This window comes from Acomys russatus, chromosome 16 (genome assembly GCF_903995435.1).
Source record: "Acomys russatus chromosome 16, mAcoRus1.1, whole genome shotgun sequence".
Taxonomy (NCBI): Eukaryota; Metazoa; Chordata; class Mammalia; order Rodentia; family Muridae; genus Acomys; species Acomys russatus.
Genome location: NC_067152.1, coordinates 46145287 through 46168594, shown reverse-complemented (window position 1 = coordinate 46168594; position 23308 = coordinate 46145287). Strand labels below are relative to the sequence as shown.

The following is a 23308-nucleotide window of genomic DNA, read 5'->3' as shown; positions in this document are numbered from 1 at the left end:
CAGAGAGGGGTCACAAACAGACCGGCCTTGCCCAAGACCACCCAGGCTCTCCAGCACAGCTCGGGAGCAAAGCTGTGTCCACATCCATCTACGTTCATCTGCTGCAGACCCAACATCATTCTAGTCATTTTATGAGGGGACGTGGCAAGGCTACAAACATGCAAAGGTAGTCTACCTGTGAGCTCTGGCCAGAGACCGAAGTCCACGTGAGAAAGTTTACAAGTTACAGAGTAAGACATTGCCAACTGGGAAACGCAGGCCAGGAGTGAAGGACCAGTTTCACCTTTGAGACAGGGTCTTACTATGTTGCTCAGGCTGGCCTCTGTTGGGAAGGCAACCCCTACACATGCGCACGTACACACACACAGAGACAGAGCTGTCTGGGTTAAGAAGTCATCTGTAACAAGGACAGGAACGCTGGGGCTGACTTAGGTGCCAAGGTTTTTCTTGTCTTTGCAGCTTGTGAAGGGGCTCAGAGCTCACACACACATCACTGCTGCTTTAGATTTCAAGGTTCATGGTCAGAAAAACGTCCAGTCGCAGGAGTGAGGCTAACTCAGCAGCCAAGGAGGTGGAGGTCACCCCTACCTTTCAGCACCTGCCTCAGAGTTCAGACAGCAGGGCCTGGCAGCAACTCCACCCTAACAGGCCCGACACATCCCAGGTGTTGGCAGGGCCTGGCAGGCCATGCCTAGGCGTACTGGCGGCCACCTCTGTGGAGAATCATCAACTGGAGCAGCCTGGCCACATGATCCCCATGGAGTCCAGCAGCTCAGCCAGCTTCAGGCTACCCTCACAGGGCCACACCGTGGAGCACGCTGCCCTCTTTTGGTCTCTCAGAGAAACTGCAAAAGTTCTCCCAACAGGGGAACCAAACAAGGCCTGTGTTTCTCTCCCAGGCTCTGCTCAGAGTTGTTGGAACAAAACTTAACTACTGAGCTGGGAGTGGTGGTGCACACCTTTAATCCCGCACTGGGAGGCAGAGGCAGGTGGATCCCTGTGAGTTCGAGACCAGCCTGGTCTATAAACAGTCCAGGACAGCCAAAGTTACACAGAGAAACAAGGACAAAAAAAAAAAAAAAAAAAAAAAAAAAAGCTACTGCACACCCTACCTTGGGGGTGACCCACTCCAGGCTTGGTCAGGGTCTTCCAAGCCCTGCAAGCACACGCTCCTTCTGCTTCCCTGCCCCTTGCACTTGCAACTTTTAAGTGTGCTCACCACCTCATGGACAACACTCTTGCCTTGGGCATTAGGCTCAGTCCCTACCCCCTCCAGCTGGAGCTATGCAGGACCCAACACTGTCTCGGTGGGCTGGGCCAGCATTACACTGTTACTTTTAAAAAGTCAAGTATAGGCAGGTGTGGTGGCACACATCTTTAATCCCAGCACTTGGGAGGCAGAGGCAGGAGGTTCTCTGTGAGTCCAGGACAGCCAAGAAAACAGAGAAACCCTGTTTAAAAAAAAAAAAAAAAGAAAGAAAGAAACAAAGAAAAAGGCAAAGTATATGTTGGGATGTGGTAGCTGAGGCCTAATCCCAGCACTCAGGAGGCAGAGGCAGGTGAATTCCTGAGTTCGAGCCCAGCCTGGTCTACACAGTAAGTTACAGGACAGCCAGAATCACACACACAAAAAACCCTGTCTCAAAAAAAATTTTAAAAAGCCTTCCAAGCATCTAACTGGAAATTCCCCATCCAAGCCCCAAGATGCACCCTCTCCCTAAAGCCTATGTCTATGTGGGTACAACTGTTATGGGGACCAGAGGACAGTCCCCAAACAACAGGAAGTGATGGATGGCTGAAAACTCTCAAGCATCGCCAACAGGGAAGAGCCTGTAGAAGGTCCAGGACACACACACGCCTCCATGTGACTGTTTGTACTACCAGCCCTGGGCACACACACCACTCAGTGCACACACCCAGCCTGAACAGTGTATTTTTCTCAGTAGCCACCAGAGGGGTGTTCACTTGGTAAATTCCCAAGGCGATTTCGTGAGAGCTCTGCAAAGGCTGTGGCTGCCCTCCCCACCACAGGAGGTCCATCCTGTCCCTCTCCCAGGAGAACTCGGTCACTATCGTCAGCAGCTGGGAGTGAAGCAGGGAGGGCAGGCCCTGGCCCAGATCCCAGGAACTCCAGTCCATCAGTCCTCACAACCAGGCCTCACTCCAGAACGACCGTGCCACCCACTGCTTCCAAGGCTGCTTTGATCTTCTCAGCCTCAGCTTTGGCGACGTTTGCTTTGATTTCCTGGGGCAAGGACTCCACCAGCTTCTTGGCCTAAAAGAGACAGCGGTCAGAAACAGGGTGCTTAGATCCAAGCAAGACAAGCCACTTCAGCAACACCGCAGGAGAGGCTTGGGACGCCACCTGGACGAGGTTGATGCCCTGGACGTGGGTCTTGATCTCCTTGATCAGCTTCACCTTGTCCACAGGCTTGGCTTCCGTCAGGCGGACGGTGAAGTGTGTCCGTTCTTTCTGTTTAGGGATGTCTTCTTCCTCGGCCGCCTTAGGGTGTGGGAAACAGAGATAAGATGAGGAAGGGTAGGGCGAGGTCCCCACCAGGACCTGCAGAATCCTAGCTTTACTCTCTACAAAGCCGTGCCAGGCAGGTCACCGCCTTCCACCAGACGGTACTCTCTCACCCAGACCCGCTTCTGTATCTCCACAGGACAATGCCCAAACAAACATGCCTCACACTCCTTGTATCTCCTTCTAACCCCCCAATCTCATCTCCGCCCCAACCTCACCCTTTTAGGATTTGTGACATGGCATCTCAGTGGGCTGGCCTTAAACTCAAGAGACCTGCCTGTCCCTGCCTCCAGAGTGCTGGCAGTACAGGTGTGTACCACTACACCCGGTTCATTTTACCTCTTAAAAACTGTAATTTATGGGGCTGGGTAGATGGCTCAGTCAATGAAGTGTTTGCTTTGCAAGCATGGAGACTTGAATTGGGTCCCTGGAGCCCATGTTTAAAAACAACAACAACAAAAACAACAGCAACAACAAAAAAAAAAACAAAAAACAGAAACAAAACCCAAAACCACCCAAAACAAAAACAAACAGGCAGAGCAACTTCCACGTGAATACATGGGTAACTTGCAACTGTAACTTATGAGACAGAAAATAAATGCTTTGCAGATAGTAAGTGGTTTCAGTCCTCTGACTTTCTGTTTGTTTGTTTTGGTTTTTCAACACAGGGTTTCTCTGTGTAGCCTTTGCTGTCCTGGACTCACTCTGTAGACCAGGCTGGCCTCCAGCAAATCCTCCTGCCTCTGCCTCCTGAGTGCTGGGATTTAAAGGCGTGCACTAGCTACCTCAACAGGCTATGAGAATGATTTTAAGCTCTATTCCTGCAAGATAACTCAGTGGGCCAGATGGGCCACGGTATTTCTCACCTGACGCATAAACCTGGTGGCCCCAGCTTTGAGCCCCCCACTAGAGCACAACTGGGTCAGTCTACTTCCTGACACAGTGCGATCTTTTCCAGCTTCGGCATGGAGCCTACCCTTGCTTTAAAAGGTCAGTTTGGGCTGAGAAATGGCTCAGGGATTAAGAGTGTGCGCTGTTCTTTCAGAAGGACAGAAGTTCAATTCCTAGCACCATCTTGGGTTGGTCAGAATAGTTCAAGGGGACCCAATGCCCTCACCTGACCTCTGCAGGTGCCCACGTACATGTGGCACACATTACATGTACAGAGAAATATGAATAAAAACATTTTTTTTATTATTTTTTGTAAGTTTTTCCAGGCAGGGTGTCTTTGTGTTAGCCTCAGCGTCCTGGACTCGCTTTGTAGACCAGGCTGGCTTGGAACTCACAATGATCCACCTACCTCTGCCTCCCGAGTCCCTGTGCCACCACACCCAGCTTTAAAAGCAAATCTTTAAAACAAAACAAGCCAGGCAGTAGTGGCACACGCCTTTAACCCCAGCACCTGGGAGGCAGAGGCAGGCAGAACTCTGAGGCCAGCCTGGTCTACAGAGTGATTCCAGGGCAGCAACCCTGTCTTGAAAAACAAAAACAGAGGGGGGGGGGGGGGGGGGGAGGAACCAAAAAGTTCAGCCTGAGTCTAAGCAACACTCATTTGACATTGGGTTTCACTGTGTGGTCCTGGATGGCCCACCTCTCTCTCCCAAAGGATGGGATTCCAGGTGTGTGCTACCACGCCCAGGCACTACTCACATTTTAAACATCACCTGGAAACCCTTCTGCCAGCTACATCTGTTCGAGGGATGCCTCAACACCTTCAAGTTTCATTCAGCACTGTCACCTTGTGAAGGCCTTCCTTGCAATTTGAGGCTTCTACCCACCTGAAACAGGTTCTGTATTCCCTGCCACCCCAAACCAGTGCCTCACAGGAGGCAGGCATTGCCACCACATCTCTGTACCCTCCCAACTTTCAAAGGTATTTATGATATTGTGCTGTGTGACACAACCCTTTCTCTCTTCAAATCAGTGCTCCCTTCTTTTTTTACCCCTAAGACAAGGTCTCTCTGTGTAGCCTCCCTCTGTAGACCAGGCTGGCCTCCAACTCACAGCGATCCGCCTGCCTCTGCCTCCCAAGTGCTGGGACTAAAGGCGTGCGCCACCACGCCCCGCCGTGATCCCTTCTCTTTGAAGAAAGCTTACACATAAAAGTTTTATCCTAAGAACCCCGTGGAAGAAGAGAACTCCTGAAACTTGCTCTTTGACCCCCATTATGTGCTGTGACATACACACCCACGCACATGCACTCGATAATAAACAAAGATCTCAAATGCCTTGGGCAGAGGTGTCTCCAGAGGTGTTGTAGGGGAGCACACGGGGGGGGGGGGGGGACTCAAGCAGGAACAAGAGAAATGCACCCCTGGTTGAGGGCAGCAGTTAACTGGGCACACAGAAACGGGTCGTCCTGCGGCTTAGGCTCACCTCAGGGGCTGCAGCAGCAGCAGGGACCGCACCAGGCACCATGCCACCCATTGGCATGAAGCCAACATCCTGGATCTTCAATGTTTTCTGTAGGACAGAAGAGAAGGCTCAGTGGCTGGTTGTCACACCCAAAATGTACGTACTAATGCTTAGCCCTGTCGTCTAGGAAAGCACATTTGACAGTTTACCAAACTCCCCAGACCCCAAAAGAGGCAGAGACCTCTGAGCCTGGTTTGGGAAATGGAAACACAAGGCCGGGACTTTAGTCCTGGTCTGTGCAGATGCCTCCCCATACCTTCAGCAGTTCATTGAGGTCTGAGATCTCCAGGAGCGTGAGGCTGGCAATGTCGTGGACCAGCTGCTGGATCTTGGGGGGATATTCTTTGGGAGCATTATCCAGAGGGGCGCCGGCGAGCGCTTCACTCTTTCGGTGGCTGCTGCTTCTCAATTGCCGCGCTGCACAGACACCGGGCACCTGTTGCCTACACCCCCGCCCCCCGTGCAAACAGCCGTCAGACTCGGGAAACCGGGAGACTCAGAGAACCGAGGACACAAGTGGTCCAGGTACTCGGTCCGCCACCACTGGGGCCAGAATCCTCCAGCTGCGGGCAAAGGACCGGAAAAACCATCCCTACACTTCTTAAAGAGCCTCAGGATCCCACACGGTCCTGCCGTTATCCTGCCGGGAATAGCAGGCTTCCGGCTGAATGAAATACATCCGCCTAACGGGTGCACCGTGCCGCAGCAAGCAAAGCCCGTCCACGGGGACGGGGCTCGGCGGCAGGAAGCTGGGGACCAAAGGTACCTGCGCCCAAGGTCGCCGGGCCGAGCCGCCCTCTCCACGCCCCGCAGCCTGGGCCGCGGAGCACCGGTGGCCACGCGCCCGCCACCCCTTCCCTCCGAGCCCGCTGCGGCCCGCAGCCCGGGGTCGGCGCCCCAGATCTCCCCGCACCGCACCTGGCAAGGCGGAGCGCGGCCCCCCGGAGTCCAAGCCGCGGCCCCCACAGGCGGCAGGCGGCCGCCGGCAGCATAGCTCCGCAGGCGGGAAGGTCACACGCGGATCTGTGCGGAAGCGACGCTCTAGCTCGGAGCAGGCGAGCCGGACCGGCCGCTCTAGCCGCGAGGCCTCCAGGCACTGGAGCCGACGGCCGCTCTAGTCCGCGCGGGCGCCTGACGTTACGCAGTAGGACGTGCGACGCGCAGGCGCGGCGTGGACCCGGAAGTAGTTCTGGGCTGGCGGTGCCTCCGTCACCCGGGGGCATGTCTTTGTCTCCCGGCCCGATCGCAACCGCCCCCCTCTCTGAGCTCGCCGCAGACCCTTGAGTCCCATTAAGTCGTCCCAGAGTCCAGTGCTCTAAGCCTAAGCGTAGCACGGCTCCATTGTTCTAGAAGTTGGAATCCTTCCCCCTACCTTGTGCAGAGCTCTTTAGGGGGCACAACCACCACCCCAGTTGCCGGTCCCCAGGCTTTCTGGGAGAGAAAGGGCGAAACGTGAATATCCGCCCCAGAAGTCAGGGTGAAATGTAGTCCCCAAGCGGTGGTTTCCTCCCACTAAGACAGTAACGGGTACTCCTGAGGGCGACGGCTGGAAAAGCCCACTTTTGCCCCTTCAGAACTACTTGGCCATATGCCGCGCCGGATGAGTCGGTGCCACCATGCAGTTCCAGGGGAGCCCCCACTGTTAACGGTCCCCCATACTGCAGACTGATGCAGACTATTGACAGTGCAAAGTACCCTCACTCTGGCCCAAGGCTGAGCCTGCTGCCCCATCAAACACTGACGAGCGTTTTAAATACATTTTATTATCACTGTTCTGCACTGGAGAGATGACAACTGAGGAGCGGGGAAGCTAGAGATGCCTGCAGCTTCTGTCTTTACGGTGCAGGAGCCAAATGGTCCTTCCCAGGGACCAGGGCCATACCTGGACGCCACAGCTAGTTCACACCAGACTCTCTGGGCCAGGCTAAGCACCCCCACAGCAGTCACCTGTGGCAGGCCCAACACAGAGCTGGGCACTCTCCAGAGACGTCCTACTTGCCCTGCAGAGTCCCAGCCCTGGGGAAAGTCGGACTGCATTACAACCAAAGCAGGGAGCCAGAGACAGGAGCCAGGCCACTGAGGACGGGGAGGAGGGGCGGGGTGAAGGCCCACCCTTGCTCACAGAAGGGACACAACAGGGCGGTAACAGGGAGGAAATGGCTAGTTAGACACATGAGTGGTTTCTGGTGAACCGTAGTGTTACTCTGCATGGGGAGACCCCGACTCAAGGTCAGTCGAAGGAGATGAGCTGGGCTTCACTACCCTGTGCTGGTGGTCCCTGTGTGGGCGGTGGCTGGGCCACAGGAGGCTGCTGCTGGGGAGGGCCGGTGGACGGGGCCATCTGGGGAGGAAGAGCAGACAGGCCTCATCATTCCTCTTTCCACAAACAAAAGCCTCATCTTAGCACGGAGTAGAAACCGCTGTTACCAACACTACAGCGAGCAACCGTGAGCCTCCTCCTGTGTATGCATACGAGTGGATGTGTTTGCGCTGAGTGGTCTGTCATTGTGCTGTCTGTTAAAAGTCCCTGGTATAAACCAGCGCTCACCTGCTGGTACATGGGCTGTTGCCCAGCCATGTAGGGCTGCTGGGCCGGCAGTGATGCGTCCTGGCCTGGAAGGGTGGTCATGAGATTCTGTGGGAAGGAAGATGGAGCCCAGCACTGAGTGTCTGTGACCAGACCAACACAGAACTCCTGGCTGGGAGAAAGCAAAAGGGAGGGCCAGGAGGAGAGGACCTGTCCTGTGCTGCCCCCCTCACACCCAGCAGAGGCTAGGCCTCCTTACCTGCATGCTGTACGGCTGATAGCCCATGGACACTGGCTGGCTCCCCATGTAGCCGATGCCGCTGGTCTGTGGAGGCTGGGAGATGGCTGGGAGGCTCTGCGGGGCCTGAGACGCCACATTCTAGGGCGGGAAGAAGGGTGAAGTGAGGGACAGGTGAGGGCTGGTGCTGATGGGAGGGGCGACCTTGGCCACATACCTGGTAGCCTGGGGTTGGGGTGGGCTGGTAGGAGGAATACGCAGGGCTGGCGGTGGGTCCAGCCTGGGCCTGAGGGGCTGCCTGGGCCCCAGGGGCACCTGTTGGGTACATGTAGGCGCTGACCATACTGGGATCTGTGACAAGAAAGATGAGCAGGCTTAGCTCAGAAATGACGGAGTGAAGCCGGGCGTGGTGGCGCATGCCTTTAATCGCAGCACTTGGGAGGCAGAGGCAGGCAGATCGCTGTGAGTTCGAGGCCAGCCTGGACTACAAAGTGAGTCCAGGACAGTCACGGCTACACAGAGAAACCCTGTTTCGAAAAACAAACAAAACAAAACAAAAAAACACAAATAGGGGCTGGAGAGATGGCTCAGCGGTTAAGAGCACTGACTGCTCTTCCAGAGGTCATGAGTTCAATTCCCAGCAACCACATGGTGGCTCACAGCCATCTGTAATGCAATCTGATATCCTCCTCTGGCCTGCAGGTGCACATGCAGGCAGTGCTCTGTATATATAATAACAAATAAATAAATCTAAAAAAACAAAAAGAAAGAAAGAAAGAAAGAAATGACAGAGTGGGAAGACACTGCCCTTTCCTGGGTTCTGAGCTCTCCTTCAGTCGTGACTTTCAGAATCAAGCACATGTTTCTCATAAAAGGAAGGTAAACCCAATTTGTGGGGGCTAGGCGGCAGGGTGGGTAGGGAGGGAGGTCCTAAAAAAGTGAATGAAGGAAAAAAATGAACCAAATCTTGTTTGCTTTTGCTTTTGTAGTGCTAGGGGCTGAGCCCAGCCCTGTGTGTGTTGGCAGATGTATGTATGTATGTAAGCCCCACCCACACCATTCAAACTGTTTTGAAACAAGTGGTAGTCAGGGCGAAGGGAAAGGCTTAGGGAGAGCTGACACTGGTGATTTTGGAAGCCCACAACTTCAGAACAAAGACAAACAAACGGGACAGAGAAGGACACCCCAAGCTGAACACTGAGTGACCTTAGTTTGCACACCACACACACTCTTACAGTCCTGTGACCTAGAAACTATAAACACACACTCTTGACTTTTGGGTCCTCAAGCTCTCAAGGGTTGAGATCACAGGTGCACACCCCCCATGTACAGCCCAACACTCTCCCTTCTAATGGCCATCCTCACAAAGAGGAAGCAGGATCCCAGACTCACACAGGTCACACCAGGGATAATGTAAGTATTAAAGGCAACAGAGGGCTGGAGAGATGGCTCAGAGGGTAAGAGCACTGACTGCCCTTCCAAAGGTCATGAGTTCAATTCCCAGCAACCACATGTTGGCTCACAACCATCTATAACAAAATCTGTATACATAATAAATAAATCTTAAAAAAAAAAAAAATAAAAAATAAAGGCAACAGAAGCACAAGGGATGGCTCAGCAGTTATGAAAGCACATTCTTCTTGTCGAAGACTCAAGTTCAAATCTCAGTTCCCATGTCAGGTGGCTCACAATCACCTGTTATTACAGCTCCAGGGGCTGCAACTACCTGTTTTGTCTCTGAGAGCACCCGCACTCACAGGCAGATACCTCCATACAGACATGTAATTAAACAATAAAACTTGCCAGATTCCAAGGATTGTCAGGACTACATAGTGAGACCTCGCCTCAGAAAATAAGCAAATAAAACAACTGTTAAACTGGGCACAGCGGCGGGGCATGGTGGCGCACACCTTTAATCCCAGCACTCGGGAGGCAGAGGCAGGTGGATCGCTGTGAGTCCGAGGCCAGCCTGGTCTACAAAGTGAATCCAGGACAGTCAAGGCTACATAGAGAAACCCTGTCTCGAAAAACCACCAAAACAAAAAACAAAAAAACCCCAAAAAACTGGGCACAGCAGTACATGCCTTTAATCCCAGCACTCGGGAGGCAAAGACTGTCGGATCTCTGAGTTCGAGGCCAGCCTGTTCTACAAAGTGAGTCCAGAACAATCAGGGCTGTTACACAGAAAAACCCTGTCTTTAAAAAAAAAAAAAACAACAAAAACAAAAACAAAAAAAAAACAATTGTTAAACAAAACTCAGGGCCTAGAGAGATCTCAGTAGTCTACAGACAAGGACACAGACTAGATTTCCAGAACTCAGGTGGTGTTGCAGTCATCTGAAACTCCAGTTCCAAGGCCTCCAAAGTCTCTTCTGGCCTGGATGGGCAAAACCCAGCACACATGTGGTACACAGACACACAAAAGCAAAACATGTAAAATAAAAATCTTTATAAAACACCGCCAGAAGTGTGTGTGATGTCACACACTTGTAATCCCAGGGAGGCAGAGGTAGGCAGGTCTCTGAGTTTGAGGCCAGCCTGGTTTACCGATAAGTCCAGGTCAGGCAAGGCTACACAGAGAAACCCTGTCTTGAAAAATGGAAAAACAAAAAAATAGATAAAATTGTTGGGAGGTGGTGGCACGCGCCTTTTATCCCAGCACTCTGGAGGCAGAGGCAGGTGGATCTTTGAGTCTGAAGCCAAACTGGTCTCCAGTGTAAGTCCAGTACAGTCAGGGCCACACAGAGAGACCTTGTTTTAAAAAACAAAACAAAACCAATAGCAATGAAGGACTGCTTCCCTCTGAGCAAAATGTCTCTGAGCCCACACCTACAGAGATGACAGGGGCAGAGGAAGGAGAAAGGCACTTGACAAACAAGTTCAAGCAGAGCATTATGGAGACATCTACAGTCTCAAGGTCTTTTCTAGAATGATGCCTGCTGAGCCCACCGCAGTCACACAGCAGTGATGCAGGAAGGAACAATGTTCCCCACACGCCAAAGCTCCACCTGTGCCTGTGCCTGAAGGTGTACTCCACAGCATGAGCAAGCAGCAACACCAGACAACCTGCCAACTCCAGGACAGCGCTGAGTCAGCACCACACAAAACAGAATGGGCAATGCTTTGAAAACGGTGGCACAGGCTGGCGACAGTCACAAGGGGATTTTCTATTAGCACAAAAGTCAGTGTGTGATGATGACCTGCTGTGACCCCGTGTCCGTGAGCATATCCTGATTTTAGGAAGTGCATTATGGATAAGGGCCTTCACCTGCCTGCACCCTAGACGAGATCAAGAAAGAAGGGGTGTGTGTGTGTGTGGTGTGTGTGTGTATGTGTGTGTGTGTCCATGTTTCCATATGGACAGGGAAAAGCAATTGTAGAACAAGTCACTGAAAGGATTGGGAAAATTCTTTGTCTTATTCGCACAGCCTTCTGTAGCCTGGCATGTTACCTGCTGTGGTGCCAGGCATGCTGGGGTACGGGCCAGCAGCTGGGGCTGGCTGGCTCATGTACACACCATGCATCGGGGAGCCCTCCACTGAGCCTGCTGGGCTGAAGGTGCCAGGAAAGCTGGTTGGGCCTGAGGGCTGGTAGAGAACGCCCCCAGCTGTGGGCACAGCCTGGAGCTGGGCATAAGGCAAGGGGAAGGCAGGCATCTGGGCGCGCATCTGGACCGTCTGCTTCTGCTGCTCCAGGCGCATCTGGCGTTCCTTCTCCTGCTCCTGCAGGCGCTGGATGGCCAGCTGCCTCTGCACCTCCAGGTACTCCTGCAGCGAGTGACAGGTGGTCAGGCTAGCCTCGGACTCCCCTACCCACACGTGGGGTCAGGTATCACACCTGCTTCTTCTGTCTCATGATCTCCAGCTTCTGTGCCAGTTGGATCTGACGTTGGCGCTCTGCCTCCTCAGCTGCCCGGCGCAGCTTCTCCCGGTGCTCCTCACGCAGGGCACTCAGAGCCCCTCGGGCATCTCGTATCTGGGCCAGCTTGTCCTGAAGCCCCTCGTAGTACACTGTGTGCAGAGAACAAGGCAGCTCAGACCTCTCAGGGGAGGGCGCCGAGCTGGTGTGGGCTGCTGTTCTACTTGGGCAGAGCTGATGGCACTGAGCTGTAGGTGGAGGCGCAGAGAGGGACCACCTCCCACGGGCACTCTCAGTGGAGCATGGCAAAGAGCCCCGGATCTCACAGGGCCCCAGGAACCATTAGCTTAATCACTGAATGGGGCTCACAAGACTACTGAAGCCCCTGCGGCCCCCCACGGCTCTGGAGTGACCCTGCTGAAGCCCCTGCGGCCCCCCACGGCTCTGGAGTGACCCTCAGAGAGCCCACGGGCACCTACACCTGCGTTCATCCAGTTGGTTGAGCAGCTCGAGCAGCTGCGGGTGCATGCTGTTGATGGACTGGAAGAGGGACAGCACGGCGGAGTCGTTGGTGATGCTGCGGCCCCGCATGTGGTTGCTCTTCATCCGATTGACAAAAGTGGTGACCGCGTTCTGCAGGGCCTTCAGGAACTGCTCGTGGCTCTCCTCGGACTCCCCGTTCTGGTACTGCTGGGGACACACAGCACAGGGCTGAGCAGCCCCCGCCCCCCAGTCAACACTGCCTGTTACGTGACGTCATGCTGGCATGGAGCGCCATCAGCACCCGCCTACACACAGCACAAAGCAGGGCCTCACTCCACTCAGACGAGGGTATGACGGGCAGGCAGCTCAGCTGCTGAGGGAGGAGGAGGGCCTCCTCTGAGCTGCTCTGGATCACTGGGGGCCACAGAGCAGCTGGACCCTGAGAGACACCTTGCTCTCCCACACTCCTCCATGCTGGACGGGAGGTACAGCTTACCTCACTAAAGGGAACACTGGAGGGAGTTATGGGCTGAGAGTCTGTCTCAGGAAGAGGACCCTGGAAAAGATCAGAGGATAAGGGGGGTCTTTGTCCAGCCTCAGACCTTGCCCTAGGGACTGACAGTCAAGGTGCAGAGGAGGCCCTCACCTCCACCATGCTGCTGGGGGCCGTATGCCCCTCCCCAGGCTGGGCAGCTGGCTCTGTCAGGGGCACAGGTGCAGATGGCGTGGGGCTTTTCCGAGCCTCTTCCTGTTTCTTCTCCCAGTAGTTCCGGTTGAGGTACCGGGCAAGCTGTGAAGCAGTGAAGGAGGGAGGGGAGTTAGTGGCGTGGGCAGGAAGCAGGAGGACGGCACCCGAGACGCTGCTTACCTCAGGGTCGATGTCCTCAGCCAGAGGCGCTGATGAGTTCTGGGGAGACAAGCAGAGTCTAAGGAGCCACAGGGTGAAGGAGGCAGGGATGTGATCCCCAGTAACCACTCAGACAGGGACCCCAACGATGCCAATGACAGCAGGTACCAGGGCTGGTTGAAGCCCCAGGCCCCATCTGTGGCTCGCTGTTCTGGAGAGCTCCACAGAGCCTGCAGGTGAAATTCTGAATCTGCTACATCTTCACCCCCTATTTTCAGGACTGAGGTGGATCCCCGGGCCAGGCCTGTAATGCTCACTATATGCAAAGTGTGGAAAGGATCCCTCTCCCTACCAGGGGATCCTTCCTGGTGTCCACAGTACCCCACAACAAAGCCCCGAGCCAGCAGGACCCTCTGGGTGATCCCTGGAAAGTGAGAAGCCAGCCTGGCTGACAGGGCTCACCACAGGTGAGGAATACAGGCTCCCGGCTGGAGGTGCAGATGACGCCAAGGGTGTAGGCTCTGCCTTTGGGTGCGCTGTGTATGTTGACTTCTGTCTCTGAAGCAGAACCAGGAACAGACGTCAGTAGAGGAGCGTGTGGCTCGGGCTGAGGAGCAGAGCCTCCACGTGGAGGACATCTGGGGCCTTCCATCAGTGGGGAAACTCAAGGCGACTCTCTCAGGCCTGTGGCTTACCATCCTCTCCTTCTCCTCAGCCTCTGACTGGGATAGGGCCAGAGCCAGCTGCAGCTCCTCCTCCTCCTGCAGGGCTGTCTCATCCCGCTTTGGGGGCAGCTGAGGACACACAGAGTTGAGTGAGTAGGGCCCCAGGAAGAGGTGGGAAGGTGCTCGCAGGTCTAAGACGGCTTGTACCTGCGACTGCTGTGACAGGGGGCTGGTCAGGTACTCTGGGGGCAGCTCAGTGGTAGAGGCAGCCTTTCCCTCAGCTTTCCTGTGGGCAGGACGAGATGCTGTGAGTGACCATGCACTGACACCATCTCCAGAGACTGGCAATGAAGGTCCAATGAGGACAGAGCCCACTCTCAGGAAACGTGGGCACCTAGCCAGCCCCAGAACATGCCTAGATCACTTGGTCTACGTCACTCCCTCTCCTGCTGGGCTGAGCGAGGGCCTCTCTATAGCACCTAGGCACTGCCCGCAGCACCTACGATGACCAGCAATGGGCCTTCCCCTCAGAAGGTGCCAGAAAGAGCAGCACAGCCCAGGCAGGCCAGGTCTTTTCTGGAGTTTGAAACAGATCAGAGATTTCTCCACGATGTGGGGCTGAGAGCCACATGTATACGGCACAATCAGGGTTTTTACCTCACATGCTCTTTTCTAAAAGAAAACACATGCTTCAACCATAGCAGTAGTGTCACACCAGCTATCCTCGGCCCCTCCCAACACATTTTTAAAATTTAGAATATAACGCAAACATACATGGACACCTGTGGACACAGGAACACAACGATGAGGTAAGGATCAGATTGTCTGACAAACCACAGTCGAGAAATCCACGTGAAGGGCCCGCACACATGCTCCCATGCACACCCATCTCTGTAGTACACCTGCTCCCTTCTGTAAACTACTGTGTCCACCCCCTGCCTGGAACTTGCTATGTAGACTAGGCTGGTCTCTAACTCACAAAGCTGTCTCTGCTTCTGCCTCAACCCCCCCTCCCCCGAGTGCTGGGATAAAGATGTGTGCCGCCACACTCAGGTTGAAAACTTCATTTCCAACCCAAGCAAACTACAGAGCATGGTGGCCCAGGCCTGTAGTTCCAGCATTTGAAAGTCTAAGGAAGGGGCTAGAGAGATGGCTCAGAGGGTAAGAGCACTACCTGCTCCTCCAGAGGAGCGGAGTTCAATTCCCAGCACTCACATGGTGGCTTACAGCCATCTATAATGAGGTTTGGTGCCCTCTTCTGGCCTCCAGGTATGAAGCAGTTATATACATTTAAAAAATGAATATTAAAAAAAAGAAAGTCTAAGGAAGGAAATTAAAGTTCAATCCAGAGTCTATATAAACTGAACAAAACGTTCATAAAAGGCAGGCAGTCTTAGGCTGCTGTGGGCCGTGTTACCCTGCGTCCTAGAGCTTGGGGTGCTGGAGCCCCTGGGATAGCTGCATGGGCTTGTCCCTCAAGCCCTCTGACGGTGCTTCAGGAGCCTTGGAGGCCTGCAGCCCTGAAGCGTAGCAGAGCCCACCAAGTCTACACTCACTTGTTCAGCTGCTCGTAGCACGGCTCACACACGCGCACCTCCTTCTCAATGCCGAACTTGGGGATGGTTGAGTACTTGGAGGAACACTTGCCACAGAAGATCTGCCCGCACGCCCGGCAGTGGTGCTGTGGGACAGAGCAGGACAGGGCAGTGACCTTGGCAATGACTACCCTGCCTGCCCAGCAGTCAGAACTGCTCTGGACAGTGCTATGAATGAGAACAGGGACAGGGACAAATAGAGCAAAAGAGATGGGAGCCTTGCAGGGAAGTCAATGCTAGCCACCATTTGGAGGAAAAGGAATTAAAAACAAACAGCAGAGCCGGGCGTGGTGGCGCACACCTTTAATCCCAGCACTCGGGAGGCAGAGGCAGGCGGATCGCTGTGAGTTCGAAGCCAGCCTGGTCTACAAAGTGAGCCCAGGCTGGCCAAGGCTACACAGAGAAACCCTGTCTCGAAAAACCAAAAAAAAAAAAAAAAACAAACAAACAAACAGCAGGCCTTCCCAGTAGTGACGACCTCCCTGAGAACACGCCTCTCAAAAGGACGCCCTTCATCCCTCTCGCAGAGGACCCCTTCATCCCTCTCCAGAAGAGGAGAAGAGGAAACACGGGGAAAGCGCCTGGTGCACAGCCCCAGGTCACACTCTATGGACGTGAATGCCCAGGCTGCTATGAATCACCACGGTCTTCAGCCATGTGCACATGGTCGTCCTGTGTGCTGACTGCTCCACTGCTCTGTCAGCCCACAGGAGGAAAAGCAAGGCTGACAGAAGGATGCTCCTGCAGGAGGAAGCAGCACCAAAAGCCGGATTCCAGATGAGGGGAACCACCCCCAAAACAAAACAAACAGGTGCTGATTCTGAGGAGACGGGGCTCCTGAGTATGCAGTGACTTCTAGTGCAGCCGCCACATTCACAGTGTCAGACAGGAAGTGAGATGGTAGCTACAGGTGCCAGACAAGCTAAGCCACCTCAGAAAGAGGTCTTTACCCAACCCTGGAAAAGATTAGCGTGGCCTTGAATCGGGCTGCAGCCCGATTGGGATGTTCAGGCAAACGTCAAAGAAGGGTCCCAACCATCGCAGCGGTCAGCACAGGCCCCGCCCGGGCACCACACAGTTCTAGGTGGATCAGCTTCCAGGCCGTCAGGCTGGAGCAGAAGAGACAGGCTGTTGTGATGATGGGGCGGCAGGGACTCCGAGCTCAACAGGGGCTACTCACCTTGCGGGTCACCACCCCAAACTGTACTCTGCACCGGTGGCATTCCTCAGCATCCACCCAGTCAGGGGCCTAGGGACAACAGTCATGATCACATGCCATTCTCCCTCCCAAGGGCTCAGAGCTGCCTTACTGACTCCATGTCCTAGACAGGACTAGAGCCGCTATGCAGAGCTTACCCGAATCTATGGCCTAAGCCACACGGTCCAGGGTTACGCTGCTTCAAAGGAAGAACCTCCTCCAACAGCCTTCTTGCCAAGGGTATGACCCTGGTTGTCACCCAGTTTTTGAGATAGGGTATCTCTGTGTAACCCTGTCTGTCCTCCAACTCACTGTGTAGACCAGGCTAGCTTTAAAGTCATAGAGCTCTGCCTGCCTCAGCCTCCAAAAGAAGTTCTGGGATTAAAGGTGTGCACTACACACCTAGTCTGGTTTTAGGGTTGTGTAAAGAAATTCACCCTGGGTGTGGTAGCCTTTAATCCCAGCAATCGGGACACAGAGGCAGGCAGTTCAAGGCCAGCTTGGTCTATAGAGTAAGTTCTAAGACAGCCAAAGCTATACAAAGAAACCTTGTATGGAGAAACCAAAAGAAAGTCACTACCACCACCCCACTTTTTTGTTTGTTTTTCGAGACAGGGTTTCTCTGTGTAGCCTTGATTAGTCTGGACTCTCTTTGTAGACCAGGCTGGCCTCGAACTCACAGAGATCCGCTTACCTCTGCCTCCTGAGTGCTGGAATTAAAGGTGTGCACCACCACACCCAGCCTCCCACCCCACTTTTTTTTTGGTTTTTCAAGACAGGGTCTCTCTCTGTGTCAGCCTTGGCTGCCTTGGACTCGCTTTGTAGACCAGGCTGGCCTTGAATTCACAGCGATCCACCTGCCTCTGCCTCCCGAGTGCTGGGATTAAAGGCGTGCGCCACCACGCCCGGCCTCCCACCCCACTTTTTAAAAACAGTGCTGCAGATCAGACTCAGAGCCGTGTACAGGCTGAGAAGTCCTCAACCCTGAGTCATACTTGTTTTAGCCACACGAATCCAGCAGCTACAACCCATGCACATGTTTTCAGCTTGGCCTGTGCTAAGAGCTGCTTTGTTTGTTAGTATGTTACTATGTTCTGCTTTGTGAGCACCACACTCAGGACCATGTGCCTGACAGCCGAGCTTTAGGGAGCTGGTCCCCAGGCTGCACACCCTCCTTCTTTGAGCTGGAGTCTCATCACATACTCAGTGCATGGTATTGTGGAGTTCAAGGTGACCCTTCCTACAAGGCAGGGATTAAAGGCTCGAGCCATCCCTACCGAACCCCAAGCCCCGGGGCCTTCCTCCTCCAACCAGCAGGGGCTGACCCAGGACTTACTCGTTCAGCAGCAAACATGGCATCACTTTCCTTGAACTCGGGGAAGACATGTCCTGGCAGAAAAGGCAATCGTCACTACTGGGTTCCTCCTACTCAGCCACTTCCTAACCCTGACACCTGCCTCGTCAGACAGAACTGACAGGTGAGGACAGGACACTCAGAGCTCTCTGAGACCCAAGGTCAAACAACTGTCACCAAACATCCTAACCGCTCTCCACAGCTGCCCTGTCTCAGGGAATGGGGACAGGGCACGAGAAAAGACCGTCTGCCTCCGTGGCCTGGCCTAACCCGACCCTGACTTCCTCCCCACACCACCGCACTCCAGTCTTGCTCTCCTCTGGCATGAGTCGCTCTTCTGTCCCTCCTGCAGGTCCAGTGCACTCTGACCCCTGGAGGGTCTCAACTGGAGCTCTCCACAAAAGGCACCAAGGCAGAGCCGGAAATGGTCAGTGGTCCCAGCACACAAATGGTAGCTCACACTGTCTGTAACTCCAGTCCCAGGAGATCCCACATCCTGTTCTGAACTCCAGGGGCACCGGCCACGCACATGGGCCACAGACAGATGCGGCAGGAACAGCATCCACACACATTAAAACAAAACAAACAAGGTGCCAAGGCCCTGCCTTGTGCCGAGGCCTCCTAGAGGTCTTGACTTTCCAGGTCTTCCCTGACTGCTCGCCCTGTGCTGGCCCGGGAAGCACATCACTCTGAAATGTGCTTCTCTCTGGACTTCACTGTTTACTGGCTGATCATATAGTCCACTGACTCCTTCCCAGTGCTGGGATTAAAGGTGCGCACCACCACACCCAGCTCGCCGGGGCGGCTCTAACTCACCTTCTACCTTCATGATCTGGTATGTGTCCTGGACCACCTTGTACTTGGGCTCGTTCCGGAAGGCGTGCGCCCAAGCCTGGATCAGATACAGGATCTTGTTCCGAACATTAACTTCCACTTGCCTCTGTGGAGCAGGAAGAAGGTGGGGAGGACTGCAGGGGACTCGTGCAGTCTGAGGGCTCAGCGGGAAGAACCATCTGCGGAGACTGACTGCCCTGAGCAGACACAACTGCCATAAAGGCCAGGAGAGTCCCGTCTCAGCTCAGGAGCGACCCTCCTGGGTGTCTACAATGCTCAGGGAACTCGCAGAAGCCACACTGGTCCATCTAGAACCATGCTTCCTTCCGTCTCTCCAGGGAACCCTGGTCAGTAACCCAGGCCTCACTCAGGGGTCTATGGCCATCACTAAACCTCCAAGAGGCACTATGCAGGCAGGACCTAAAGCATTGGCTTTGGTTTGAGGATACAGACACTAGGGAGCCAGGCCTCCCTCTAGCCACAGTCTCAGAGGCGGGAGATCTCCTCTCCAGATGTTCCTCACTGAGGGCTCAGGCTCCGTGAGCCACAGTCCAGCTTCACACGTGGCATGCTCTCAAGGGGGCAATGGCACCTTACGTTGAGTATGACATGGGCTGCAGTAGCCTCAAGAAGATACAAGAGCGCTTCTACTGAGATCGGGGCCCCTAAGCGCTCCCTCACTAGAGGGCAAACCAGCTGGTGCACATGCAGCACAGCAGAGCAGCATTCCTGAACAGGAGCAGGGAGGGCTCCTCATGTTTGCCCTCCTCCAGCGAGGACCTTCAACACACTGGCCAAGGTCAGATTTAGGCCCCAAGTGAGAAGGGCCCAGCTAACAGTTGAGTGCCTGAGACACCGAGGCACTGGGCAGCATGGGTTGAGGGTGGGGCTTCCTGAGAGACCAGACCCGGATACAGGCTGATATGAGGGACAGCATCACCTGGCCAACCCAGCTGCGTCGCCATCCACACCACGCCCCTTAGGTGCCCTAGGGACACCTGGATCACCTGGATCCAGAGCCTTTCCTCCTCTGCTGACGGCTGCAAATCCCACCCTCCCTGGGGCAGCTCCTCGCACTATCATTTTGCCCTCCTGACTCTGTCAGACACACCTAACCTTGAACCTCTGCACCTTCGCTGCTCAGCTCTCTCCCTCCCTGAATGTGCTGCTGCTCGGGACCTCTTCCCCAAGCCGTGGTCACACCTAGGCTCCAGGACCATCTCTGCCCACAGGCGAGTAATCTATGGCCCTTAAAGACTCAGCTCCACGAGCTGCTTCTCGAAGCCTTCCCCAGCCCACAGAGAAGTGTCTTTCTCATTCTGCGGGTCCTGTCTCTCCCAGGACCTCACCCAGACCCTCACCTCCTCTGACACGCCCACCGTTTCTCTTGTGTAGGTGGCCCACAAATACTTAGGAGCTGGTACTGCACCCGATTCTACCTTCTCTGCTGCCCCCAGTCCCCCCACCTTTTCTGCTGCCCCCAGCCCACCCACCTTCTCTACTGCCCCCAGTTGCCCCACCTTCTCTGCTGCCCCCCAGTCCACCCACCTTCTCTGCTGCCCCCCAGTCCCCACACCTTCTCTGCTGCCCCAGCCCCCCACCTTCTCTGCTGCCCCCCAGTCCCCCCACCTTCTCTGCTGCCCCCCAGTCCCCCCACCTTCTCTGCTGCCCCCAGCCCACCCACCTTCTCTGCTGCCCCCAGTTGCCCCACCTTCTCTGCTGCCCCCCAGTCCACCCACCTTCTCTGTTGCCCCCCAGTCCCCCCACCTTCTCTGCTGCCCCCCAGTCCCCACACCTTCTCTGCTGCCCCTCAGTCCCCCCACCTTCTCTGTTGCCCCCCAGTCCCCCCACCTTCTCTGCTGCCCCCCAGCCCCCACACCTTCTCTGCTGCCCCCCAGTCCACCCACCTTCTCTGCTGCCCCCCAGTCCCCCCACCTTCTCTGCTGCCCCCCAGTCCACCCACCTTTAGCAGCTCCTTCAGCTCCTCCATGGTCTGCTTGTTGGCCACTTCATCGTGAACTGTCTGGCCACAGTTCTTTACCACAGACTCCATCACCTGAAAATCCCAAGGATGAGAAAGGTCCAGCTTGTGCCTGGGCCTCCTATGGGAAGACAGGCCTCTAACAGGCTTTTGAACCCACCCAACTTGTTAGAAGCCTCTTGCAGCAGCTCAGAGACAGACTGAAGCAATGATAACATCTCGTGGACAAAGGTCACTGCCGTCCCTTCCTTCAGGGGTGTATATTTGGACTATAGCTAGAAAAGCAGCGTTCCTTTTTTTTTTTCAATCCAGTTTTTCTTTTTTTTTTTCTTTCTTTTTTTTTGCTTTGTTTTTTCAAGACAGGGTCTCTCTGTGTTAGCCTTAGCTGTCCTGGACTCACTTTGTAGACCAGGCTGGCCTCAAACTCACAGTGATCCACCTGCCTTTGCCTCCCGAGTGCTGGGATTAAAGCGTTTGGCACCACGCCCGGCCTAATCCAGTTTTTCAAAATACGGTTTCTCTGTGTAGCCTTGGCTGCTCTAGACTTACTTTGTAGACCAGGCTGGCCTCAAACTCGGACATCCACCCTGCCTCTGCCTCCCGAGTGCTGGGATTAAAGGGTGCACCACTACCACGCCTGGCAGAAAAGCATCGTTCTTGCTACCTCCCCTGTTCCCTTAGGAGTGGTCAAGCTCAGCAGCCATGCTTACAACTGTCCTTAGTGCTAGAGGGATCCCACCAGTTGCTATGCACCCAGGAAACCCAGTGTGACCGCCTGACAGAGGCCACGCGTGGCTGCAGCGCTGTCCTAGTTACCTCCAGAGCGTACAGCGCCACGTGGGGGTTCTTATCATTGACTTTCTTCTTGATGGAATTTACAGCGTGTTTTGCCCTGAAAGGGGAGAAAAGGCACAGTGACGGCAGAAAGAGAACAGAAGGGGAAACACCTCAGTAAGCTGAGCAACGCTCTCCACCGCCTTCACTTTTTGACAGGGTTTTGCTGGCCTCAAACTCAGTGTGTAGTAACAGAAGACCTTGGCCTTCCTCCGCTCCTGCCTTCTTCACAGGCACTGGGGTCACAGGCGCTGCCATCTTGCCTGGCTTATGCTGTGTTGGGGATAAGCATTGTGCCCTCCACCAACCACTGCGGTCCCACCGGCCTCCAAGGAACATTAGCAGCCAACTGTGCGGCTCTAACCGTCCACAGATACACCCAGGATGTGGACCAGGCAGCCATCTACACAAACACCATACGGTCAGCTCCATACTGGAACAGGGGTGAGCGCCGGAAATCAGCACTGGCCCTCCTCACTTACTGTGTGTCCCCCTGACGAATCAGGTCGCAGATCTGCAGAATGGACTCCCAGTCTGTCTCCAACAGAAGCTGGCTGGTGGCTTTGTCTGAAGGAAAAGAGAGGCCATTCAAGGGACCCATTGTGTTGTGTGTTTTTTTCCCAGGTGGCCCCCAGGCCAGCAATTTCCCTCTCTCTAAACAGTTGAAACAAACAGAAAATCCTCTTGGAGTACATTGACAACAATGGAAACGGCATGCCGCTGAGCTTCTCACACATCAGCTGCCACATCAAGCTCTGAATCCACTCAGTTCCCACAGAACCTCATGAGAGGCGCTACCTGCATCCCCTTTTAAAGACAGAGGCACGTGATTGCCCCAAGTCAGAGATTGTTGGGCACTCCTAAACGACATGCGCTGCTGCTTCTCAACAGGGTCACCTGTCTCTCTGAGTGTTTTGTCCTTTTCACCAGCTCCTAGCTCTAGGGAGATGAGGGACCATGACTTCTCAAAGTGGGGGAGGTGAATCTAACCTCCAAGGAGTCCCTAGCCAGCACCTGACACATCCTTATCACTTCTCCTTTACAGACACGAGCTAAGGCGGCAAACACCCCCTCGCTACTGATTCAACAACTTACTGGATTCCTACCTGACGTGCTGAGCCTCTCCGGAATGGAAGTAAGGAAAATGTTTCATCTAAGACCCCGCCCCCCTTTGAAAATGAATTCAGGAGGAAGCGGAGCAGACTATGATGGCACCCTGGCGCTTGTTCCTGGACACAGAACATTCTTATTGAGGGAATGGGGCACGCATGGCAAACCCATTTTCCCTCCTAAAATTTACACTCTCCAGGAGGCTCTGACAGGACCAACAAGCACCTTCAATAATTATAGAAAACGTCTTCTAAAACCCTGAGGCACTTCAGGGCCCAAGGGACGGGACTGGCTGGGGTCCTGGGAAGCATTCTCCAAGAGGATGAATAAGGCTTAAGGAAGGCAGTGTCGGTTTCCCCCTTCGATCGGGTATTGGGGTCAGGGGACGCGCATGAATCGAAGATCTGAGTCATACACTTCATGACTCAGGACTTTGGCCCAATCGGTTCGGGGCCGTCGGACCCGGAGGAAGAGATGTCCATCGCGGACTCCCAAAGAGCGTTCCTCACTGGATGCCCGGGACGCAGTGCACAGCGCGGGCGGCCACACCCGAGGCCCGGGAACCGTGCAGTGCTCCCGGGACGCCGGCGGCCGGTCAGGGTGGCCCGCCCGCTCCCCCTGAGACCCGCCGAGGCGGCGCCTGGCGGGTGCGCGAGAGAGCCGACGCCGAGCCGGCGGGCGGACGCGTTACCTAGGAGACGCTCGAAGGTGCCGCTGCCTCGCCCCATGGCGACCCCGCTCCGGACCGACGCCGCGGGCGCTCCCTCTTTCGGAGTTGACGCGCCCCCCGACTTCCGCTTCCGCCTTTCTTTTTCTGACCGCGCGTGCGCGCTGCCTCTGCC

At 54.9% G+C, this 23308-nt stretch overlaps 2 protein-coding genes across 3 annotated transcripts; both read right to left on the bottom strand.

Moving 5' to 3' along the window:
- Positions 1 to 1914: 1914 nt before the first annotated feature.
- On the bottom strand, positions 1915 to 5952 carry Mrpl12 (mitochondrial ribosomal protein L12). Its single transcript, XM_051159205.1, has 5 exons — positions 5861 to 5952; positions 5199 to 5385; positions 4904 to 4990; positions 2366 to 2503; positions 1915 to 2275 (listed from the first exon to the last, which is right to left on the bottom strand). Exons 1-5 carry the CDS (start codon positions 5932 to 5934, stop codon positions 2159 to 2161), a joined length of 603 nt encoding a protein of 200 aa, XP_051015162.1. The 5' UTR covers positions 5935 to 5952; the 3' UTR covers positions 1915 to 2158.
- A 714-nt stretch (positions 5953 to 6666) lies between these two features.
- Hgs (hepatocyte growth factor-regulated tyrosine kinase substrate) lies at positions 6667 to 23285 on the bottom strand. Of its 2 annotated transcripts, none has more exons than XM_051159198.1 (21): positions 23158 to 23285; positions 21839 to 21923; positions 21339 to 21414; positions 20505 to 20597; positions 18524 to 18647; positions 17690 to 17742; positions 16336 to 16404; positions 15117 to 15241; positions 13768 to 13846; positions 13591 to 13689; positions 13358 to 13453; positions 12917 to 12955; positions 12695 to 12838; positions 12545 to 12604; positions 12045 to 12255; positions 11545 to 11717; positions 11159 to 11474; positions 7925 to 8058; positions 7729 to 7848; positions 7491 to 7577; positions 6667 to 7283 (listed from the first exon to the last, which is right to left on the bottom strand). In XM_051159198.1, exons 1-21 carry the CDS (start codon positions 23192 to 23194, stop codon positions 7173 to 7175), a joined length of 2331 nt encoding a protein of 776 aa, XP_051015155.1. In that variant the 5' UTR covers positions 23195 to 23285; the 3' UTR covers positions 6667 to 7172. The 2 variants fall into 2 exon arrangements, with proteins under 2 accessions (XP_051015155.1, XP_051015156.1); XM_051159199.1 differs by having other exon boundaries at positions 12045 to 12252.
- Between the last annotated feature and the right edge of the window lie 23 nt (positions 23286 to 23308).